The sequence below is a fragment of the Haliotis rufescens genome, unplaced genomic scaffold (assembly GCF_023055435.1).
Source record: "Haliotis rufescens isolate VD_foot unplaced genomic scaffold, xgHalRufe1.0.p SCAF_23, whole genome shotgun sequence".
Taxonomy (NCBI): domain Eukaryota; kingdom Metazoa; phylum Mollusca; class Gastropoda; order Lepetellida; family Haliotidae; genus Haliotis; species Haliotis rufescens.
Window position 1 is genome coordinate 7,743,221 of NW_025963924.1, and position 25,187 is coordinate 7,768,407.

Genomic DNA, 25,187 nt, shown 5'->3' on the forward strand with positions numbered 1-25,187 from the left:
AACAATCAATCTGACATTAACAGCATCTGTCAACTACATCCGACATTAACAGCATCTGTCAACTATATCCGACATCAACAGCATCTGTCAAGTACATCCGACATTAACAGCATCTGTCAACTATATCCGACATCAACAGCATCTGTCAAGTACATCCGACATTAACAGCATCTGTCAACTATATCCGACATCAACAGCGTCTGTCAAGTACATCCGACATTAACAGCATCTGTCAACTATATCCGACATTAACTGCATCTGTCAACTATATCCGATATTAACAGCATCTGTCAACTATATCCGACATCAACAGCATCTGTCAAGTACATCCGACATTAACAGCATCTGTCAACTATATCCGACATCAACAGCATCTGTCAAGTACATCCGACATTAACAGCATCTGTCAACTATATCCGACATTAACTGCATCTGTCAACTATATCCGATATTAACAGCATCTGTCAACTTTATCTGACATTAACTGCATCTGTCAACTTTATCCGACATTAACAGCATCTGTCAACTACATCCGACATTAACAGCATCTGTCAACTATATCCGACATCAACAGCATCTGTCAAGTACATCCGACATTAACAGCATCTGTCAACTATATCCGACATTAACTGCATCTGTCAATTATATCCGATATTAACAGCATCTGTCAACTACATCCGACATTAACAGCATCTGTCAACTACATCTAACATTAACAGCATCTGTCAACTACATCTAACATTAACAGCATCTGTCAACTACATCCGACATTACTGGGAAATGTGACGATGTTTGTAGAACCCTGTATAATGTTATTTGTTTGTTGTTTAATGCTGCACTTAGCAATACTCCAGCTATATTGTCTTGCCATGTCTTGTCCTGTGAATAATCAAGTTTGGGTCAGGAAGACCATCCCAAGCCATCAGGGTACTATGACCTACAATCAACAACTTAGCCTGACCACCAGGTCACCATTTTAGTCAGCTGTTACCATGGTTACAACAAGCTTGAAGGGATGGATCTGGTTGTATCTAAACTTCATGAGCTGATGGGTTTGTAATCATGTTAATGTTTCCTTAGTTAATGCTGGCATTAAAAAGGGCTGTACAAAGATGTAATTAAACTGTCTACCTGAAGTGTAAAATTTCAATTAATGTGTCATTAAATTAGGGTATTGCCCTATTATTTTCCCAGAATTCTGTTTGAATGTCAACACACTTTCTCCTTCCTATCATCATCTTCCTAAGGAAAGCGTGTCCACTAGCCTATATCAAGGCCTAGATACTACCCTTGTCGTGGATGTTGATTTTGTGAAACATTCTTTTGTTCCTATCTCTTTAGACCTACAGTGGGTACCCGGGTAGAGTCGGGTAATAGGGGGATTGGTACCTTGGTAGTAAATTTAGACTTGTCCCAGCCCTGCAATGCACCACTAAGTCCTGGAGATCCCCATACAGGTATTTTACCAATCCTCGTTTCTAACACAAGACAACAAATAGCCGCTAACCCTGGGAGTCTCCAGGTCTCCTATGTTGGCGTTGTCCTCCTTGGAGCTGGAAACACTGGAGGACTTGGAGGACGAGCTAGAGGACTCCTTCAGCCTCAACTCCTCCCTCTTCTGGGGAAGTCCTGAGCTCTCCTCCACCTTCGGCACTGGCAGCGGTCGCGGTGTCATCTGCAGCAACAACATCATCATGTGCTTGATATTGAGAAACTTCAACGGCTAATGTATTATCAATCATTACATATCTTTCAGCCTTCAAAATTCACGCAAGTCCGCTTGCCACATCTACTAATTTGTGCTGAGGACAAGTAACAATCCAATGATGGTAGTTCTCATCGACTCTTTCCTCACAACAGATACCTCAGATAATACTTAATTCATAACATATGAAATAAACAGTTCATTTAATTCTAAAACATCATGAGAAGCATAAACAATGAAAACTATTGATTGAATTACTTGTGCCCAGGTAAGAGTACAAGAATCATTATTCTGGTCAAACATAGGATTCAAGTTGACAAACAGCAGATCCTGGCATCAAAGGGAGACAACTCCTCATAGTTACAAGCAGAGACACTGGCAGATGCATGCCTCATCGTGGCCATGTATTATGAAAGTGAGAGCTTAACTGCACTGAGCATGTTTAGCTATAGTCCAGCTAAAGAAGGCCACAAAAAAGGATTACAAGAGTTTCATCCAATTTATTAACAAATGTGCTACAGGCATCTTCCCGAGGCAAGGGAGTTAACTGACTATAAAAGTCCAGTTTCCACCCTTGCCGAACTAGGCTGGTATTATTGAGTTATATTTTGGATGGACTAACGAGTTTATGCATAGTCCAATCAAAATCGCGCACAGAAATAGAAATCTGGTTTCTTAACTGTCGTGCAGATTTCGGTCGATTGCAGGATTTGCAAAGCATGTGCACCGCCAACTCGTTGTCAGCAGATATTTTCCAAATCTTTTCATGATTTTAATCAAGGTGCTCAAGTGATTTAATGCATTTCGCGATGTAAGACACATTTTATCACAATATATATCTTGCTTATCATCCTGACCGGGCGCCACCATTTTGTGTGAAGCAAACGCAAGTGATACAAGAGGTGGAATCTGATTGGTCCATAGGCGAGGCTTAGACAGGGCGTAACTGGTAATAGCCAGTTAGTCGTTAGTCCAGCCAAAATATAACTCAATAATACCAGCCTAGTTCGGCAAGGGTGGAAACTGGACTTTTAAGTCAGTTAACTTTCTTGCCTCGGGAAGATGGCTACAGGAGGCATTTTATTTTGTTATAAAGCCAGGCCAAATAAATGACATGGGAATTTCTTTCAGAAATGTAAGATACAGAAGATGCAAAAACAAGAACAGGAAGACTTAAAAAAAGCAGGTACATGTTGAATTGATGTTTCTCAAGTTTTATGAAAGATGCCTCAGAAGTTTCCCTAACCATCACCAACATCTCCGGATGTTGGTCAAACTTTTGTTTTTCTTTCTGAGCTTAACTAATGCAGAAACTTTACAAACCATGTTGTTTCCAACTTCAAGTTCACTATTCACAACACTGACTGTCACATATTTCAAATTTAAAGTTACCAAAATGTGCAAAGGGGTTGAAATATCAACATTTTTCGAGGTTAGTGTTTTTCTTCAGATGCACAAACTGTTTTTATCTGAAATTTCGATATTCCCTTTGTCAAGAGTACAGCTCCTACAATCTACTTGAGAAGGTAGGAGGAACTTTCTCAATTGTTACACTACAGTAACCTGATATAATGCAAGAAAAGAGAACAACAACTATAAAAACCTCCGAAAACAACCCGATTTTCGTTCTTTTAGTCAGTCAATGTCCTAGTAGCCTGCAATCTCGGGGTATCGCGGTACTTGTCATGTACGCTAAGCAGAACAAAATGCACTCACTAACCTTTATGATTTTTCGTGTTCTCTATATCAGGTGTATTATATTTTATCTAACAATGCATATTTTATTGACAAAAGTTCATTATTTAAATTAGTAGCTCCGAGTAAAAGCCGGGCCACGAGCTCAGTTTGACAAGGGAGAGAACTCCATCATATCGCGGTACAGAGAAAAATTGTGTATGGAGGTCAGAAGTGAACAAAAAGAGGACATAATTCTACCAACCACTTGGTATGATCATGCCAGACATCAGTGATTTGTCCAGACAAGTGCAAAGACAGCACAAGTAAAATTCTAAATGTGTTATCAGTATTAGGTATTCAATGCATATTAACCGAAAAGTAAGGAAAGAATATTTTTAAAATCAACAACAAAATATAAGAAATGATATTCTAAGATTGTTTAAAAAAAAAAATGGATGACAATAATTTGTCACAAAATGGAAAAATGTTAAAAGTCAACAATAAATATATAAAAAGCACTCTTAGTATGCCCAAAGTATGTATTTATCTTTTGGCTACTAGTGAAGAACGTATTTCTAAGTTTGGCATTATGGTCCTTATGATCTCCCAATAGATTCTCGGCACAGAGCGGGAAAAAATGTGCGGACTACGTAACTTCCGTTACCTTATGAGTCGCCATGAATATGCAGATGATCTAGTTCAGGTCGATAGAGAAAGTTTACTTGGGGAACTGCGGGTTATATCGTTGGCCATTGATAGTAGGGGGTAAGGCAATATTAAAAAATATGCCAGAAGTAAGTATCAACGCATTAATAACTCCTTACTTACAGCAGACGGAACATTCCGAGGAAACTGAAATTGTTTACGAAGTGAGCACTTCCTGGTTACTGATTTGCATTAATAGACAGCCGCTAAGAGGTGTGTCCCGTGTGAGCTACCGGAAATCACAAATGCCGCGATACGATGAATGCTGCGGTACCACAGGGTCCGAGTATACTAGAAACAATCAGAAACCCTGGACTATGTACATTGTGTACTTCATCAAGTTCGGAAAGAACTAAAAACTATGGCAATTGTCTTGAAAAGCAGGGGTCACCTTCACAAACGTGGGGAACAGAACCTGGGTCTTCAGCGTCAAGAGCGAACACTGTAACTACTGGGCTACCCCACCACCTTTGGTATTATGACTATTTAGCAGAGTTTGACATTAAGGTGGTCCTGGGGCCCTTGAACTTTCTTCCTTCAGTATTTGATTCTTCACCCCTGATTATTTATCTTTTAATATTAAGGTCCTGACAAAGATCTCTTGACTTTCGTGCTCAATGTTGAACACGGCTTAGTCTACTGAAGTCTGTAGGTCCCCCCTGTCTTATGTATCAGGAGAGAGTTTATAAATGCATCACTCACGCTGCTCCGGCTGCTGTTGCTATAGTTACTGGCTGCTGATCTGACACTGGCTGTGGATTCGGATCTCTCTGGCTTCGACTCTGCTGATGACTTGTTAGCACTGTCCACTTTCCTTCGCAGGTAGCTTTCCTTCTTTGCCTTTTCTTTCTTTGGAGACTTTTTTGGCTGAAAATGGATGTACAGTCATCTTAACAATTCCATCTGTCAAAGTTGTGACCGATATTCAGAGGACGTCTACAGTATATCAGAGTGAGTGAGTGAGTGAGTATGGTTTTACGCCGCTTTTAGCAATATTCCAGCAATATCACGGTGGGGGACACCAGAAACGGGCTTCACACATTGTACCCATGTCGGGAATCGAACCCGGGTCTTCGGCATGAAGAGCGAACGCTTTAACGACTAGATTACCCGACCGCCCCCGAGTATATCAGAGCTATCATCTTCACCTCTGAAGTTTTTGAAAGGCATTTAGAATTGATACATATGAGGAAGAGAATTTATGGATATCAACTTCTTTATTATGAGTAACGCAATGTTTTGGAGTATATACTTACTTCTTCATCCGGTGAATGAATGCTAGGATGCAGGGGGCATACATAATCCGGTATGTCAGTGCAGGGTTCACTTTATGGGCTTCTGACATGGGCCCTTCATGTGAAAATTTAAAATATTCCAGAGGTACGCCCATACCGCACAATGTTAAAATGCCCCATTGTATTTGAAAATGTGGGCCTTTTTTTAAATTTAGGGGCTAAAAGCATGAGGCCCCATGGTAGAATTATCCCTGTATGTGCATGTGAAAACAACACTGATAGTTATTGTTGTACTTGTTGATGGATATTACTGCATTATCTCCATGTTGATGTCGTATCAAGTCTTTAAAAGGCATTTAGAAGTGATACATATAAGGAAGAGAATTTATGGATGTCAACTTCTTTATTGTATGGGGCAGAGAAGACATATTTGTTGTTCTTGCAGGTACATATATATATGTTCTCTGCCCCATATCATTCATTCACCTGATGAAGGACTAAGAATATACTCGGAAACATGTTCTTCACAATTGAGAAGTTGACATCCAGAAATTCTCTTTGAATGTCTGAGGGACGATGGCATCATGTGATTCAGATAACTGTGAGATGTCTACATCATATATATCAGTGCTGTCACCTACCTCTCTGACTGTCTGAAGATCAACAGTGTCATGTGACTGGGATATTCAGAGGATGTCTACAGTATATCCGTGTTGTCACCTACCTCTCTGACTGTCTGAAGGACAACAGTGCCATGTGACTGGGATATTCAGAGGATGTCTACAGTATATCCGTGTTGTCACCTACCTCTCTGACTGTCTGAAGGACAACAGTGCCATGTGACTGAGATATTCAGAGGATGTCAGTTGTATATCCGTGTTTTCACCTACCTCTCTGACTGTCTGAAGATCAACAGTGCCATGTGACTGGGATATTCAGAGGATGTCTACAGTATATCCGTGTTGTCACCTACCTCTCTGACTGTCTGAAGGACAACAGTGCCATGTGACTGGGATATTCAGAGGATGTCTACAGTATATCCGTGTTGTCACCTACCTCTCTGACTGTCTGAAGGACAACAGTGCCATGTGACTGGGATATTCAGAGGATGTCTACAGTATATCCGTGTTGTCACCTACCTCTCTGACTGTCTGAAGGACAACAGTGCCATGTGACTGGGATATTCAGAGGATGTCTACAGTATATCCGTGTTGTCACCTACCTCTCTGACTGTCTGAAGGACAACAGTGCCATGTGACTGGGATATTCAGAGGATGTCTACAGTATATCCGTGTTGTCACCTACCTCTCTGACTGTCTGAAGGACAACAGTGTCATGTGACTGGGATATTCAGAGGATGTCTACAGTATATCCGTGTTGTCACCTACCTCTCTGACTGTCTGAAGGACAACAGTGCCATGTGACTGAGATATTCAGAGGATGTCAGTTGTATATCCGTGTTTTCACCTACCTGTTTGATTGAGGTATGATGGTGTCATGTGACTGAGCTAATTAGTGTTATCACCTACCTCTTTGACTGTCTGAGGTATGACAGAGTTGTGTGACTCAGATATCAGAGGATGTCTACAGCATATCAGTGTTATCACTACCTACTAAGTACAAAGAAGATGTGTATGCCATATTATGACTTGTATTTGAAAATAATATAAGACGAAGCATAGTATCTGATATTACAGTATTCATATGCCAGACATGTGCAATGGAATACAGACATTGTTTTCTCAAGTAGGGTTTGTGAACAACTTCCAGCTATGCATCAGTTAATTCACTGTAAAGATGACAGTAATCAAAGAGCCAAATTTGCGGCCAAAATTAAAATAAGTGCGCCAATGTCAAAATTCCGTCGCTAATAAGAGGGCTGTGACTGGCTGAGGTATGACAGTGTCTCATGACTCCGATAATCAGAGGATGTCTGCGATATCAGTGTTATCACCTACCTCTTTGACTGTCTTAGGTATGATGGTGTCATGCGACTCCGATGACCCTGATGATGAATGCATGCTGCGTTCCTCATGTTTCTCTCGGATGGGCTCGAGGTCAGGGCGACCTGCGTCAGAGGGTTTCCGACTGTGACTTGATTTCCTTTCAGCCACAACCGGAGCATCACCAGCGCCTCTGTCGTCTGAAGAGGCAGCAGAAAAAATAAATGTTTCATTTGTTTCAACTGCACAGATAAGACAACAATCATGGAACAAAAGATCAAACTATTTTGTGATTTTGATAAGCACCATACGTCTTCAGTATCCCTCCTTGTTATGAGGAACATATGATCATAATGTGTCACCATGGTGCTCAGTTTTGCTCATGCTGTCAATCATTGGTTTTCCTGACACAGACACAATTGCAGAACCTTGGAATGTGACATTTCTCCCAGGTGAGTGAGTGAATATTGTCTTTCACCTCTCAGCACGATTACATCTTAATGTTAAAGTTGTTTATTATTTATGACCAGGTGTGCCTTATTCAGTATTTTCACAAAATGAAATATTTTAAACATTCAAGCATGGAATACTCATATCCCCTACCAATATGACATGTCTGGTTGTGTCCAAGGCAAGAAATATTGTACGTTTTTCAAGATCTGCTCCGGAAAAAGCACTCCCACCATATTCAGTCTAAATCTAAATCGTTGCAATTGAAACTCGAAGAATAAATTTTTAAAATATCCCAAACTATCCAAAGGCAGCAGTTCATCACTAGACCTATTTATGTGCCAAGTTTGATTAAGATAGCTCTCATGATTTTTTAGTTCTGCTCCGAAAATGAAACATGACAGAGAACACCCATTCCCATATCCCCATTCCACTTCGTGGAGGGGGGTATAAACATATCTTGCAAACATGACAACGAATTAATCGAACGTCCATGATTACTAACATCCTGGTTCAGCTTCCACTGGTATGTTGACAGGTGGTCTACTGTCGATGTCCCTCGCTGCAGGAGGAACTCTACTGTCGACGTTGTCCCTCTCTGCAGGTGGAGGTGCTCTACTGTCGACGTATTCCCTCGCAGCTGGGGTTGGCCTGCTGTCTGAGTTGTCCCTGACTGCAGGGGGCGGCCTGCTGTTGACATCCCGCGACACAACGGAGGGAAGGTTGTTGTTGGAAGATGGCAGTGAGCGGCGAGACTCTGCAGATGTTGGCCGACTGGAGGAGGCGGAGCTAGGCCTTGTACCGGAGGCGGACGGAGGTCTCGAATTGGACGGGCGTCGACTACTGCAGATGGAATTATCAGTCAGAATTACCTGTTTAAGCACCTTCCTAAATGTTAATTCTGTTAAGTTTTGGAATTCAATTACCTCATTTCAGATCTTTCATGTCTTCTAACAATCTTATCCCTTTTCGTCTTCAGTGAAGTATAACATATAAATAAAGGACATAGACAGCAATATAGATTCCTAATGATTGTATTGTATCATTGCAAAGTGAAAAATATCAACTTTTATTGATGAAATGAAAAATGAGTAAAATTCACCCAATAAGTCAGGTCATATCATCTACAAACTGCAATCTCTTGTGTGGAATCTTGTTTAGAAAATTACATCCTCCGAATCATCAATGCCTAAGGAATGCAATGGTGGTAGTAAAATGTACTAAAGACTCATTGTGGGTCATTGTGGGTATAAATGGTTAAAAAAACAGAGAGACTAAGTATATTGGAGAATAGCCTGATTGAATATAAAGGATATATTTGAAGTTGAAATGGAGAAATCACTCCAATCTGTTGATTCTAGAAGTGGAGTGAGTGAGTGAGTTGGGTTAAATGCCGCTTTTAACAGTATTCCAGTTATATCACGGCGTGTCAGCTTATTATAGGAGGAAAGCCCGAAGTGATGCAGGTCTTGGATGTTTACCACTTCGGTGAAACCCATGAGCACGGGTATGGTGCTGACAAACCTAGAAACATAATCGAGGCGAACCGTGATTCGAACCCACAATCATAGGTTTTTGGCATGCCCAAGGGACGCAACTCTGCACAGTGAATCGCGGCGCCTTAGACGTGCCCCCTCTAGAAGGGGAACACGCCTTTGGGGCTTGTTGATTGAGCTTCAGGAAACAACAGATTGGAGTGAATTCCGTAATGGAAAAAACACTCGAATCTGTTGGTTCTGGAAGTAGAGTAAACGGGCCCCGAGAGAAATCACTCGAATCTGTTGATTCTACTCTGACTTCAACCATGTTATGTTTTGTTTTGTCTCTATAAGTATAGGTGAGGTGAGGTGAGGTAAGGTGAGGTGAGGTGAGGTGAGGTGAGATGAGGTGAAATTGGGTTTAACGTCATGTCCAAGATTATTGCACTTATATAGCGACGTGCATGCACGTGTGTGTGTGGCTGCTTGTACTAGTCCGGACTGATGCCGATTAAAAGTGCTAGCTCACTGAGATACCATGCCGCAGTTCAACATGAAAACCCAACTCAGACACAGTATACTGACTCCGAGCCGACCAGTCCTTGTTTGAGCCCCTTAATGCCGAGCGCCAGACAGGGTAACAACAAGTACCATCTTTTACCGTCTTTTGGTATGACGGGCCCGGGGATCGAACCCGACTTCCGCTCTCCGGGCGGACACTCTACGACAAGACCACGGAGGCGGTCTCTATAAGTATAGAACAAGGACCAATAGTTGTGTTAGTTTTACATGCATAAAACGCACGTTCAGAATGGCCAGTGAATTCCAGACTCCAACAACAAAAGCATGATGTCATCCTAATGGTTTTGCCTTGAAAATTCACTTCAAATCTACCACAAGATGCTGAGATTCATCCTGACCATCTTTGAGGGTCACATCTTGTTATCAGTTAATAATTGCTTCAAGCAAACAAAGGAAAGCGAAATTATTTCTGTTCAAGAACCTCCACAAAGCAGCACTGTGTCTACCTTTTCTTTGTGTCTTCTAAAAATATTGCAATATTCTTCTTAATGTAGGGATCCCTGAGTATCCTGTTAACACTGGGCCTCTTTTCTGGATCCTGGTGCAGCATCAGTTTAATCAGTGATGTCAGCTCGGTGCAGTACTGTTTTGGCATGGCTGGCATCTATAAGAACAGGATACGCATCAAGCGAGGAATGAATTGCAAGTGGCCTTGTCAAAAAAATTTTGTCTGTTATTTGTTGGTGTCCAAGTTAGGTAAAATACTCCTCTGCTATGCTTGGGATTGTAAACCTTCTAGAATAAGTGTAGTAAGATACACAGTCGTCACAGCTGTATAACATACCCTATAATCCCCACAGCAGTATGACATACTCCATAATCCTCACAGCAGTATAACATACTCCATAATCCTCACAGCAGTATGACATACTCCATAATCCTCACAGCAGTATGACATACTCCATAATCCTCACAGCAGTATGACATACTCCATAATCCTCACAGCTGTATAACATACTCCATAATCCCCACAGCTGTATAACATACCCTATAATCCCCACAGCAGTATGACATACTCCATAATCCTCACAGCTGTATAACCTACTCCATAATCCTCACAGCAGTATGACATACTCCATAATCCTCACAGCTGTATAACATACTCCATAATCCTCACAGCAGTATGACACACTCCATAATCCCCACAGCTGTATAACCTACTCCATAATCCCCACAGCTGTATAACATACTCCATAATCCCCACAGCTGTATAACCTACTCCATAATCCCCACAGCTGTATAACATACTCCATAATCCTCACAGCAGTATAACATACTCCATAATCCTCACAGCAGTAGGACATACTCCATAATCCTGACAGCAGTATAACATACTCCATAATTCCCACAGCTGTATAACTTACTTCATAATCACAAAAGCTGTATAACTTACTCCATAATCCCCACAGCAATGTAAAGTACTCCATAATCCCCACAGCAACGTAAAGTACTCCATAATCCCCAAACAATATAAAGTACTCCATTATCCCCACAGCTGTTTAACATACTCCATAATCCTCACAGCTGTATAACTTACTCCATAATCCCAACAGCTGTATAACTTACTCCATAATCCCCACAGCAATGTAAAGTACTCCATAATCCCCAACCAATATAAAGTACTCCATAATCTCCACAGCAGAAGGACATACTCCATAATCCTGACAGCAGAAGGACATACTCCATAATCCTGACAGCAGAAGGACATACTCCATAATCCTGACAGCAGTAGGACATACTCCATAATCCTGACAGCAGTAGGACATACTCCATAATCCTGACAGCAGTAGGACATACTCCATAATCTCCACAGCAGTAGGACATACTCCATAATCCTGACAGCAGAAGGACATACTCCATAATCTCCACAGCAGAAGGACATACTCCATAATCCTGACAGCAGAAGGACATACTCCATAATCCTGACAGCAGTAGGACATACTCCATAATCCCGACAGCAGAAGGACATACTCCATAATCCTGACAGCAGAAGGACATACTCCATAATCCCGACAGAGTAGGACATACTCCATAATCCTGACAGCAGTAGGACATACTCCATAATCTCCACAGCAGCAGGACATACTCCATAATCCCGACAGAGTAGGACATACTCCATAATCCTGACAGCAGAAGGATATACTCCATAATCCTGACAGCAGTAGGTCATACTCCATAATCCTGACAGCAGTAGGACATACTCCATAATCCTGACAGCAGAAGGACATACTCCATAATCTCCACAGCAGCAGGACATACTCCATAATCCCGACAGCAGAAGGACATACTCCATAATCCCGACAGCAGTAGGACATACTCCATAATCCTGACAGCAGTAGGACATACTCCATAATCCTGACAGCAGTAGGACATACTCCATAATCCTGACAGCAGAAGGACATACTCCATAATCCCTACAGCAGAAGGACATACTCCATAATCCTGACAGCAGAAGGACATACTCCATAATCCTGACAGCAGTAGGACATACTCCATAATCCCGACAGCAGTAGGACATACTCCATAATCCCGACAGCAGTAGGACATACTCCATAATCCCGACAGAGTAGGACATACTCCATAATCCTGACAGCAGTAGGACATACTCCATAATCTCCACAGCAGTAGGACATACTCCATAATCCCGACAGAGTAGGACATACTCCATAATCCTGACAGCAGAAGGATATACTCCATAATCCTGACAGCAGTAGGTCATACTCCATAATCCTGACAGCAGTAGGACATACTCCATAATCCTGACAGCAGAAGGACATACTCCATAATCCCTACAGCAGAAGGACATACTCCATAATCCTGACAGCAGAAGGACATACTCCATAATCCTGACAGCAGTAGGACATACTCCATAATCCCGACAGCAGTAGGACATACTCCATAATCCCGACAGCAGTAGGACATACTCCATAATCCCGACAGAGTAGGACATACTCCATAATCCTGACAGCAGAAGGACATACTCCATAATCCCAACAGCAGAAGGACATACTCCATTATCCCGACAGAGTAGGACATACTCCATAATCCTGACAGCAGAAGGACATACTCCATAATCCTGACAGCAGAAGGACATACTCCATAATCCCAACAGCAGAAGGACATACTCCATAATCCCGACAGAGTAGGACATACTCCATAATCCTGACAGCAGAAGGACATACTCCATAATCCTGACAGCAGAAGGACATACTCCATAATCCTGACAGCAGAAGGACATACTCCATAATCCTGACAGCAGTAAGACATACTCCATAATCCTGACAGCAGTAGGACATACTCCATAATCCCGACAGAGTAGGACATACTCCATAATCCTGACAGCAGAAGGACATACTCCATAATCCTGACAGCAGTAGGACATACTCCATAATCCCGACAGAGTAGGACATACTCCATAATCCTGACAGCAGTAGGACATACTCCATAATCCCGACAGCAGTAGGACATACTCCATAATCCCGACAGCAGTAGGACATACTCCATAATCCTGACAGCAGTATAACATACTCCATAATCCCGACAGAGTAGGACATACTCCATAATCCTGACAGCAGTAGGACATACTCCATAATCCTGACAGCAGTAGGACATACTCCATAATCCCGACAGAGTAGGACATACTCCATAATCCTGACAGCAGAAGGACATACTCCCTAATCCTGACAGCAGTAGGACATACTCCATAATCCCGACAGCAGTAGGACATAATCCCCAATCCCCACAGCTGTATAACGTACTCTATAATCCCCAAAGCTGTATAACATACTCTATAATCCCCACAGCTGTATAACATACTCTATAATCCCGACAGCTGTATAACATACCCTATAATCCCCACAGCTGTATAACATACCCTATAATCCCCACAGCTGTATAACATACTCTATAATCCCCACAGCTGTATAACAGACTCTATAATCCCCACATCTGTATAACATTATCTATAATGCCCACAGCTGTATAACATACTCTATGATCCCCACATCTGTATAACATTATCTATAATGCCCACAGCTGTATAACATACTCTATAATCCCCACAGCTGTATAACAGACTCTATAATCCCCACATCTGTATAACATTATCTATAATGCCCACAGCTGTATAACATTATCTATAATGCCCACAGCTGTATAACATTATCTATAATGCCCACAGCTGTATAACATACTCTATAATCCCCACATCTGTATAACAGACTCTATAATCCCCACATCTGTATAACATTATCTATAATGCCCACAGCTGTATAACATTATCTATAATGCCCACAGCTGTATAACATTATCTATAATGCCCACATCTGTATAACATTATCTATAATGCCCACAGCTGTATAACATACTCTATAATCCCCACAGCTGTATAACAGACTCTATAATCCCCACATCTGTATAACATTATCTATAATGCCCACAGCTGTATAACATTATCTATAATGCCCACAGCTGTATAACATTATCTATAATGCCCACAGCTGTATAACATTATCTATAATGCCCACAGCTGTATAACATTATCTATAATGCCCACAGCTGTATAACATTATCTATAATGCCCACAGCTGTATAACAAACTCCATAATTTCTACAGAAGAACTTACTGCATAATCCCCACAGGAGAAACTTACGACATAATCCCCACAGGAGGATATCTTAGTCCAGAACACAATCATCCCCCCAGGACTCTAACCTGAATATTTCCTCAAAGTTCTCAGGAGTATAACATATCTCTTCCCTTCCCTTTTATGCCTACTCCCCAAAATTGGATTTCAGCATAATGTCTGCAGGAACTATGACCAGCTTTTCTTACTAGACAGGAAAAAATACTACTCGGGCTTCGCACTAGTGGCTCAAGTCACAGATTGGGATAACATATCCGTCGCTATGTTTACCGGTCTAACATTCCCGTCTGGATGTGCTAGCCCTACTCACCTTGCCTCGCAGTATCTTGTACACCAGGGAGTTCATGTCCTTGGCATTGAAGGCGTGTTTCAGAGTGGCCATCTCGTACACACAGCAGCCTAGGGCCCACACATCCGACTGAAGCCACAAAACATTCGGTTACCGATGAGGCGAGATGAAATGGCGGTTAACGTCGGGGTTAAGATTACTGCAGTGTATAGCAACTTGGTGCACGTTTGCATGTACTTGTCTGGACATACCGTATTCAACGTAATAAGTGCCCCGCTCTAATAAGCGCCCACGGCAACATTTGCTAATATATTGGCTAGTGAACAATCCCAATTAGCACCCCTTCCAATTGATCAATGTATGCAAGACTTATCTATTCGCGTATAATATGCACTCGTGTGTTATATGCACCCTTAATTATGGGCAATTAAATTCTGGAAAAATATATCTGTCGTACATAAACATTTCAGATTGTCAGCATAAACCAAGAAATTTATCTTTCAACTCTGTTTTTTTCCCAAAACAATATTCTAATAAGAGCCCCCTATTCCTAATTTTGAGAGCGCCCTGGGCGCTTGTTACGTTGAATACGGTACTCTGGTTTTCAAGTGCCTGATGACTGAGATACCATGCCGCAGTTTAATGTGTATACACAGCTCAGACACAGAATGCCGACTCCGAGCAGATCAGTCCTTGTATTATTCCCTTAATGCCGAGCTCCATGCAGGGTAACAACAAGCACCATCTTCTAACCTCTTTTGGTATGACACGGCAAGGTATAGAATCACTGACCTTCCACTTTCAGATCAGACACTCTATACTTTTAGAAAATGAATGTGGCCATGCTACATGGAAGAAATGCATTGGATGTGAAAAGGTACTTCTTTACATGCCTTAGCAATTCTCATTTTTCCACTTAGAAACTTGGAGGTGATGTGCTTTTATAGAAGAATTTATTAATAAGTTTCATAAAATTTATCTCATATGCTGATAACTCTGGTGAAAACTGGTTATTGAAATGTCAACAAATTATAGGAAAAAGATTGAGTTAGTGAATATTATTTTACACTTCAGTCAGCAATGTCTATCACAGTGGGCTGTACAGGTTCGAGTCTTGACCAGACAAACCAGGGGTTGCTAGTCTAAAGATTGTCAGGGTCACACAAGCATGATCATATACATACATGTTGTGACCCCATTTCAGTTTTCTCAGCTTCATATTATCATGATTATCCCATCTCCCACCCCTGTAAGTCCAGAGAATTACAGTGTTAGAAATTGGCACTAGTCCTGTAGCCCAATAGTTAAGGTATCATAAAGACTAGTAGAAATTTGCCCTTTTTAAGGGTTTTTGCTATATGTTATCATTATAAGGACCAGTGGACGAAAACTGAATTATCTAGGCCTGCTAGACCGATATTCAAAACAAATGTCAGTAAATATTGGAATTATCAATTTCCAGAATCAAACATGGATAAACAGAGAATTACAGTGTTAGAAATTGGCACTAGTCCTGTAGCCCAATAGTTAAGGTATCATAAAGACTAGTAGAAATTTGCCCTTTTTAAGGGTTTTTGCTATATGTTATCATTATAAGGACCAGTGGACGAAAACTGAATTATCTAGGCCTGCTAGACCGATATTCAAAACAAATGTCAGTAAATATTGGAATTATCAATTTCCAGAATCAAACATGGATAAACAGAGAATTACAGTGTTAGAAATTGGCACTAGTCCTGTAGCCCAATAGTTAAGGTATCATAAAGACTAGTAGAAATTTGCCCTTTTTAAGGGTTTTTGCTATATGTTATCATTATAAGGACCTATATTACCTAGGCCTGCTAGACCGATATTCAAAACAAATGTCAGTAAATATTGGAATTATCAATTTCCAGAATCAAACATGGATAGACTCAACAAACAGATACAACACACTGTTACAAAATCCCTAATTTATGTATATTATCATGAAATGTACATAACCGACTCTCTACAGCAAATTAACATATACAGGGAACTGATATTTGTTCCCCGAAGAGCCCATATACCAAATGACATGTAGACACACAGTGTCACTAAGTGTCACACTGACAATTTACTATACTCGATCAACACAATCAGTGGTGAGGATTAAGTGTAGGAGAAACCATGTCTCCGAGGGATTACTAGAGATTGTAAACCCTCACATGAGGGACGTTCCCGAATGTGAGTGTTTACAATCTCTAGTAATTTCGAGGAGACATGGTTTGTCCAACTTATAAAGCGACTCATCGCATAGACGTTTTTAATTAAATAACTGTAATAAAAACTCTCAAATGTATAACCTGTAACGGAGATGAAATATCGTGCGTCTTGTAGGCTGTTCGTAGTTTTTGTTCTATCAAGGGTTTACAATGATTGTAAGCCCTCCTGCGAGGTGTTACAATCTTTACCTCCCACGAGGTGTTGCAATCGTAATACCTCCTATGAGGTGTTACCACAATTTCAAAAACTCCATATCGAGTTACACAAACAGCCAGTAGGTTTATAAAATTGGTTAGACTTGCTTCATGTTAATCTTTATCCGTAATTGTACAAATCTTTGCTGTAAAATACACATTCAACTAGTAAATGCTGCAATTATTGTTTTGATGGCGGACCTTTTTGAGAGAAAAAGTACATAACGAACGTTTATGATTTCTCCTTTCCTTTGTAAATATTGTGGTTTGTTATATCCATGTTCTACTGTAGTAATAATTAATGTTATGTTGTACTGCTCACACGTATTTCAATGACCAATTTGCACAAACTAATTATTCTCCCCAAAATGCTTGGCAAGGGGCACTTCATTGCAATTCTGGAGAAATCCCAAAGTCTGTGTTAAAGTATGGGAGATATGTTCGTCTTAGCACTAAGATCACTTGGTGGAAGGTGGCTGGCCGTGCTGTCCTGGAATTACCTTGTGGTTATAGGGTTTATTGGAGAATAGCTCAGGACTCATATAGTAGGGCGTTCCTATCAGCGTTGTCGCCATATCATTTGAACTATCTAGCACTCTGAAAAACAACCAAAACAATATCAATGAACCATAAAAATACAGAATTCGATATTTGTTTGCTTGTTGTTTAACACTGCTAGCAGCGATATTCCAGCTGTATCATGTATACAACAGCAGCTGTAAAATATTCATCTTATCAAATATTGACCACAAACAATGAAGGTCTTTTGGAGTTCCTTTTGTAATGTAACATGTATAAGTTCGGTGGCAGTAGGGGTGGGTGGTGTGGGTCGAAACATACACTGAATAAGCATGATGGGAAAGGTTTGTTTGTTTGTTGCTTAACGCAACACTTAGCAATATTCCAGCTATATGACGGTTCACTGTAAATAATTGAGTCTGGACTAAATAATCCAGTGATTGACATTATGATCATTGATACAGGTAATTGGGATACGATGACATGCATCAACCATGTCGTCAAGCCTGACCATCTGATCCCATGAGTCGCCTCTTATGAAAAGCATGGGCTGATGAAGACCTTATTCTCTACCCGGATCTTCACCATTGAGCCCTGGACCTGTTGGATATCTTTAGGCTGGTATCTCAATCACTCAACCATATCAATACTAACCTTGCTATACCAAGATCTCCTACTTTGATTATTTTACTCTTGGTTAAGAATATATTCTGTGTCTTCAGATCCCTGTGGAGTATATTCCTTTCATGCATATACTGAAAACATAAATACACAGTTTGCAGTTACTATGGTGAGAGATATAATAGAGAGGTGTTATGATACGGTGGGGTCGCGATATGATATGTATCCCGATACTATGGGTGCAATATGCATCCTGATACAGTATTTTTATTTCATAAGTTAATATTCTTTGTTTTTGCAGGTACCAATGAAAATCCTGAATCATTTATTTTAAATTTCAGAGATTGAAAAAGCAATGTTGTGGGGCAGAACCATATAGGCTCGTGGGCTCTGTGAATAGGGGTGAAATGGTACATCGATGCACTGGTGCATCGTTGGTTGTCATGAGACGATGCTATGCATATGTTTCTTCTGTAATGATACAAGATGATACACTTTGCTAAATAAACTACTTACTACTCGCTTAATCATGTTAATGGCACCCAACATTTTCGTCAGTCAAATATCCCGAAATATGTTGTTATTAGGGTTTCAAGTTCACAACTAAAAATAGCTTGTCCGAACATGTGTCTACAGATAGCATTACCTTTTGAACCTGCTCTGAACAGTGCTGAAATATTAATAGCCAAGAAGCCTGACCACCTGATCCATTTTGTTGCCTCTTACAACCACCTGGGGACCTATTATACATGATTCTAACCAGGAATCCCCATGGGTCGGATGTCAACTTGAAAGAAAGTTCTCTGACAAAAGAACTTCAGTGTTGCAGTAAAAGAAAAGAAACCTTACCTGCATCGCCATAGCTATCTGTACAAACCACTCCACCACTTGTCTTTCATCAAGAAGCACACATTTCTGTTCTTTAAGTTTTGTGTAGAGGTCACCTCCTTCACAATATTGCATAGCAATGTACAAATATCCTTCTCGTGTTTCAAATGAATCTTTGTATGACACGATGTTTGGATGTTTCAGTTTGGACAGAAGCTTAGCTTCTTGTTCGGCAGACGTCCTCTCTCTTTTGGACGCCCGTGACAAGTTCATTTTCTTCAACACATACTGAAAGAAAGTAATAAGCTGTGTACTTCTGATCATTATGAACAGCAGTAGAAATTAGCACTAGTCCTATAGTCCTTGCCAAATTGCCTAATAGTTAAGGTATCACAATGACTAGTAGAAATTTGCCATTTTTAAGGGTTTTGCTATATGTTATCAGTAGGACTAGTGGACTAAAAATGTTAGTTTCTTTTGCTGATGGATAAGACAAAAACATAGGTGCATGATTCATGCTGACATAATTTAAAACAATCCTTAGATTTTAGATCAAAAAGCGTTGGGGACATGTACTTTGCTGGTCACTCGCTAAGATAACTACCCACAGCATCCATTGTTACATTGAATAGGGGCAAGACCCTCTTCGTGTTTGACCTTCTCCGTGTTTGACCCCCTACATAACTCTTTCATGCTTAAAGTATACATCCATACATATGGCAAACAATAGATGCAATTCCATGCCATCTTTTAACATGTGTTTAATTTATGTGTTCAGTGTCACTGAGCACCTATTGATGCAGGATTAGAAATTGGCACTTGTCCTGTAGTCCTTGCCAAACTGCCCAATAGTTAAGGTATCATAAGGACTAGTAGAAAATTGCCATTTTTAAGGGTTTTGCTATATACATGTATTATCATTATAAGGACTAGCGGACCAAAAATGTTAGTTTCTACCGCTGTTGATGGATATTAGGCGCCATATAAATTCATAATTATTATTATTATTAATAATAATAATAATATACATGATATTGGGACAGGCAAACTGTATCTACTTGTACATATATTTTACAGTGATTACATATTAGTATTAATTTCAATAACATAGGGGTTGAAATGGCTATCAAGCAAATATTCTTTAAGAAGAATCTTTGTATAATTATGATTTACTGATAAAGAACTACACGCTTGTAAAACATGTAACATTGTTAATCATATCACGCTGCATATATCATGTATATATATCAAATTACAAAATGTAACCATGCACATAAAATAAAAGTTGTTTTACTGTACACATGATGTCACTCTCTTGCACCACCATATGTTGAAACTACATGACACTGTATACAATAATCTGTACAAGTAGGCCCTACCTCTTGGGAAATAAAACATTGTGAAAATAGACAAAAGTTCAAACTACCCAAACAAGGATACATTTCCACATAAACATGATAAATTGGGCATTAAACTTTTAAAACACAATGATTGATTGGTTGTTTTTAACACTGCATTGAGCAATATTCCAGCTGTATGACGGCAGTCTGTAATAACTGAGTCTAGACCAGACAATCCAGTGATTGACATCATGAGCATCGATCCACACAACTGGGAAACGATGACATGCATCAACCATCAACCAAGTCAGCAAGTCTGATCCTGTTAGTCGCCTCTTACGACAAGCATAGTCGTCTCTTACGGCAAGCATGGGTTGCGGAGGACCTATTCTAACCCAGATCTTCACAGATAAAGCATAATGACTGAGACAAAAGGAAAACATGGAAAGGAAAAGTCAATAATCCGCACCTGTTTTCGGTCTTTCCTGTGACGAACCAGCCACACCTCTCCATAACTTCCTTTACCAACAACTTTCATCTTATCAAACTCATCAAGTGACATTTTGGCTTCTTAGTTGTTTTTCTAGTTATCAAATGCTTCTTATAAACACCACAATATAAACATTACTTAAGAAATGACTAATGTCTTCCCATTTTATGTTTTGAGTATATGGTGTTCATGACAGCTGTATAAAACCCATGACAAATATCAGTCATACGATATTCAGAGGATTTCTCAATCCATAAGACTCCAGGCAACACATGACAACTTACGACCATTGTATAAATATTTGGCAAGTAGACAAGATACTAAAATTTAGTTTACGTGATCTTAACATGATGATGTCATCGGTTTCTGGTAAAATCCTCCCGTCCCGTTGAATTATTTACCGATTACATGCAAACTAGATAAAAATGAGACTGCGAACACTGGCATTTTCTTCAAACTGACACTTGTCTACGAACATATCGCTTGTTGCCAGTGATGCTTTTCTGAAATATGGACACTCGCTGTGCATGTTGGGATATGTTGTAATACAAACGGGACTTTATTCACGAAGGAGTGCCCAAAGGGAGTTAACTCTTCTCAACAGGTACTCGTCACACCTGGGCGAATAGCGGGTCACTGGGCACCTGAATAGCCAACAGTAATTAGCATGCATTCACAATGAACCTAATTAACTAGATTGAACAGCTTTATGGAACCAATAATGAAATACGGTTAATAAGATGACGGTTAATTACGTCAGGGAATATACAGAAGGCAATATCATCTGTCTCAGATGTGACAGCCAGTACTTCAATACTTAATGAATATTGGCTATTTATTTGCTTTTTAATGTTCATTGACAAGTTCACCTATATGTGATACGTGCCTTGATTTTAGAAGAAAAAAAATATATATACCGAAAGACGGCGAAATGTATAGATTCAACATATTCAAGCAAGTATTGTTTCAATTTGATCTACTGTTTTATGTTTTAAATTGTAATTGTATGCGCATCAATTATACATATAGTTATGCCTAGGCGTGAGATACACAGAGTAGACATTCTGCTTTGGTTCAAAAGAATTCACGATTGGACAACACACTCACCGAGCAATATTGGCAATGTCTGGCAAAGGGCCTGAACTGTTTAATCACGCTCTTAGAGAGTTTGCTTGCGACTTTTTCTGTTCTATTTTTTCAACATTTTATGTTTTAACAGCAAGGCTTAAACGATACACAAGTACATCGATGAACATGTGATATTAAACGTTTCACAAATTCAATATTGATGTCAAGGCGACAGGCTTGCAAATGAGTCTGGGGCATGCAAACCAGGTGTTGATAACATGAACATCAAACCATGCCATCGGACACAGAATATAACAAATTAAGCTGACTCTTACCATAATTATAGCTGTTACTGCGGCTTTCGAGATAAACACAATTCACTCACGTTTTGTGCAAATATAAGGTGATAAAGGACATGCAATTTAATATCTTAGGGGATAGGAGACAGAATGTTTTCTGTCCGCGCTTCAAGACAAAAAAATCATTTTTTTTCTATGAAAGGAGGATACACACAGTTTTTAGACCCACACCGCTTTCTTTTCAGAACACCCTTGAAAATCCGGGATAGAATAGCTCTTCAGCAACCCATGCTTGCCGTAAAAGCGACAATGCTTGTAAGAGGCGACTAACGGGATCGGGTGGTCAGGCTCGCTGACTTGGTTGATGCATGTCATCGATCCCAATTGCGTGGATCGATGCTCATGATATTAATCACTGGATTTTCTGGTCCAGACTCGATTATTTACAGACCGCCGTCATATAGCTGGAATATTGCTCAATGCAGTGTTAAAAACAAACAAACAAAACAAATATTACAAAGAGAGTGTCGCGTACAGGGAAATACATAACATATATTTAACCAAGAAATGGTTTTCACGATAAAACAAATGACACTAAGAAGAACTATATGTTTTGTTTACAAAGGTCGATGTTAATATGCACACGATGCAACGTACACATGTGTATAGTAGCGATATTCAAACATGTATGTGTTTATGAACCATTTCTTCTCGGATGAACGAACTTCTCCCGATATTGTATCCATGCACCATCCATCAGACTAATCCCTTGTCGCTGGATGGTGTAAACACCCTACTTGCTTATTCCTGTTTATTTATTGCTTCGTTTGGGCAATTTATGCTGGCCACTGCCCGAGCGACAAAGTAGGATATAAACGACACATGCTCCCGTGTCATCAACACATCCCTGAGCACGTGACTGTACCGAGAACACAAGTTCTCATGTTCTCATATAATCACATGAGTGAGGCCTCCCATAGGATTTTGGGTGACTCGTAAGTACAGTAGAACATGGATATAACGAACTACATGTACAAGGAACCGGAGAAATCAGTTCGTTATATCCGTTGTTCGTTATATACGTTTTCGCTGGGAAACCTCCACCATCTTGGATAAAACAAAACACATTACACATAATTGGAGCATTGACTTGTAATAGCAGTGATCACTTCATATATAAATAATTCAATTGATAACATTTCATAACATTCATTTAAGTTTAACAAGGTTGATCCACCACCGCTGATTGTGTTGATTCGCCGCGATTGTGTTCATTCACCGCTGACTGCGTACAGCCAGTTGTCAGTGACACTTGAGATTTCTTTGTTCGCTGCAAGTATGTATGTATGTGTGTGTGTGTGTGTGTGTGTGTGTGTGTTAGTGAGTGAGTGAGTGAGTGAGTGAATGAATGAGTGAGTGAGAGTAAGTTTTCCAAAAGTACGTTTGCTCGTATCTTCCCTCGCCGTATCGTTGTTGGTTATATTCGTAGTGCAACCAATTCTGTACTGTACAAGGGTTTTCTGACCCCTAGAGATGCGGGTTAGAATTGATCTTCAGCAACCCAGGCTTGTCGTAATAGGCGACTAAGGGGCTCGGGTGGTCAGGTTCGCTGATATGGCTGCTACATGTATCCCGATTACTTAGGTCGATGCTCATGATGTCAGTCACTGGTTTGTCTTGTTCAACTTTGATTATTTACTGACCGCCGTCATATAGCTGGAATATTGCTGAGTGCTGCGTTAAACAAAAACAAACAAACAAACAAGCAGATTCCGATAAATGACTATTATCAAGGTGGGTGAATAAAATATAACGCTGCCGCTTTGAACAATATTACTATACATATATCGACGTCTCAGCGTTATGGACGAGAAACGTCCAATGTATACTAACGGAAAAAAGTAACGGTGCTTCATATAAAGATACATAAAAATAGATTTATTCTGAAAATAAATAATACAACATTCAATACATATTCATGAAGACATCCCCTTGACATTAAGGTCGCGATTTACAATTTGAAGAATGTGGGTGTTTGCGTGTTTGTTGGAAGCATGACACTCACGTGCATTTCTTAATGTTAACAGGAGACAGAAAAATGTTTAGCTACCAGGTGCTCATAAAAATACTTTTGTTTAACCGTAAATAAATATATAACCGTAAATAAAGCTATGCTACAGCATGCTGAAGTATGCTGCAAACAGGAATGGCCCTGAACGTAGTTGCCAGACATTTTAATGTTCATCGGAAACAAAATATCACCTCTTTGGAGACGTTATCTACAGCAGGACAACACTCATGACTTGCCACGGACCAGTCACTTGACGTCACGTCAACACAACAACCATGTTCGGTTGGTGCACCTACGGAATCAATACCAAACTGACACATCAACAGCTTGGACAATTCTTGGTTTGAGAACAATTAGTGTCAAAACCATGCGAACCAGTTGAGGCAGCACAACATCCGGCCCCGACGTCCAATTTTGCTGCCACACCATCCTCAGGCACGCCCAGCTTAGTGGGGCCAGAGGCGGTATTCGTAAACATTCTTAGAGTGTTTCATCTGGACATCTCTGATGGCCGTGCAAGGGTCTACAGGCGTCCCGGACGTCGTCAGTTTGCAAGTGTAGTGGTATGGGGTGGCATCAAAACTCATGGGAGAACACAACTCATCATTGTAAATGGCAATTTGAATGGTCTACGCTACCAGACGACATCGTTCGAGATCATTTTCTACCTTTTGTGCAAATACAGGGACGTGACGTCACGCTATAGCAGGGCAATTGCATGTGTTGTAACATATTTTTTGAGGCAGCGTAACATTGTTGGACTGCCATGGCCAGCTGTCTCTCCAGACCTTCCCCCTAGAATA

The 25,187-nt window shown here is 40.3% G+C and overlaps 1 protein-coding gene across 2 annotated transcripts in view; it reads right to left on the reverse strand.

Annotated features, from left to right (window-relative positions):
* LOC124151829 (serine/threonine-protein kinase Nek4-like) overlaps positions 1–21,474 on the reverse strand; it is a 33,310-nt gene extending 11,836 nt beyond the window's left edge. For both annotated transcript variants that reach the window (XM_046524476.2, XM_046524475.2), the window contains exons 1-10: positions 20,926–21,474; positions 19,138–19,404; positions 18,322–18,422; positions 17,649–17,745; positions 14,732–14,839; positions 10,222–10,379; positions 8,221–8,558; positions 7,281–7,465; positions 4,790–4,954; positions 1,508–1,675 (exon numbers count right to left, since the gene is read on the reverse strand). In XM_046524476.2, the coding sequence (XP_046380432.2) occupies positions 1,508–1,675; positions 4,790–4,954; positions 7,281–7,465; positions 8,221–8,558; positions 10,222–10,379; positions 14,732–14,839; positions 17,649–17,745; positions 18,322–18,422; positions 19,138–19,404; positions 20,926–21,018 (1,680 nt within the window). In that variant the 5' untranslated portion in view covers positions 21,019–21,474. The remainder of the gene's footprint in view (positions 1–1,507; positions 1,676–4,789; positions 4,955–7,280; positions 7,466–8,220; positions 8,559–10,221; positions 10,380–14,731; positions 14,840–17,648; positions 17,746–18,321; positions 18,423–19,137; positions 19,405–20,925) is intronic.
* Between the last annotated feature and the right edge of the window lie 3,713 nt (positions 21,475–25,187).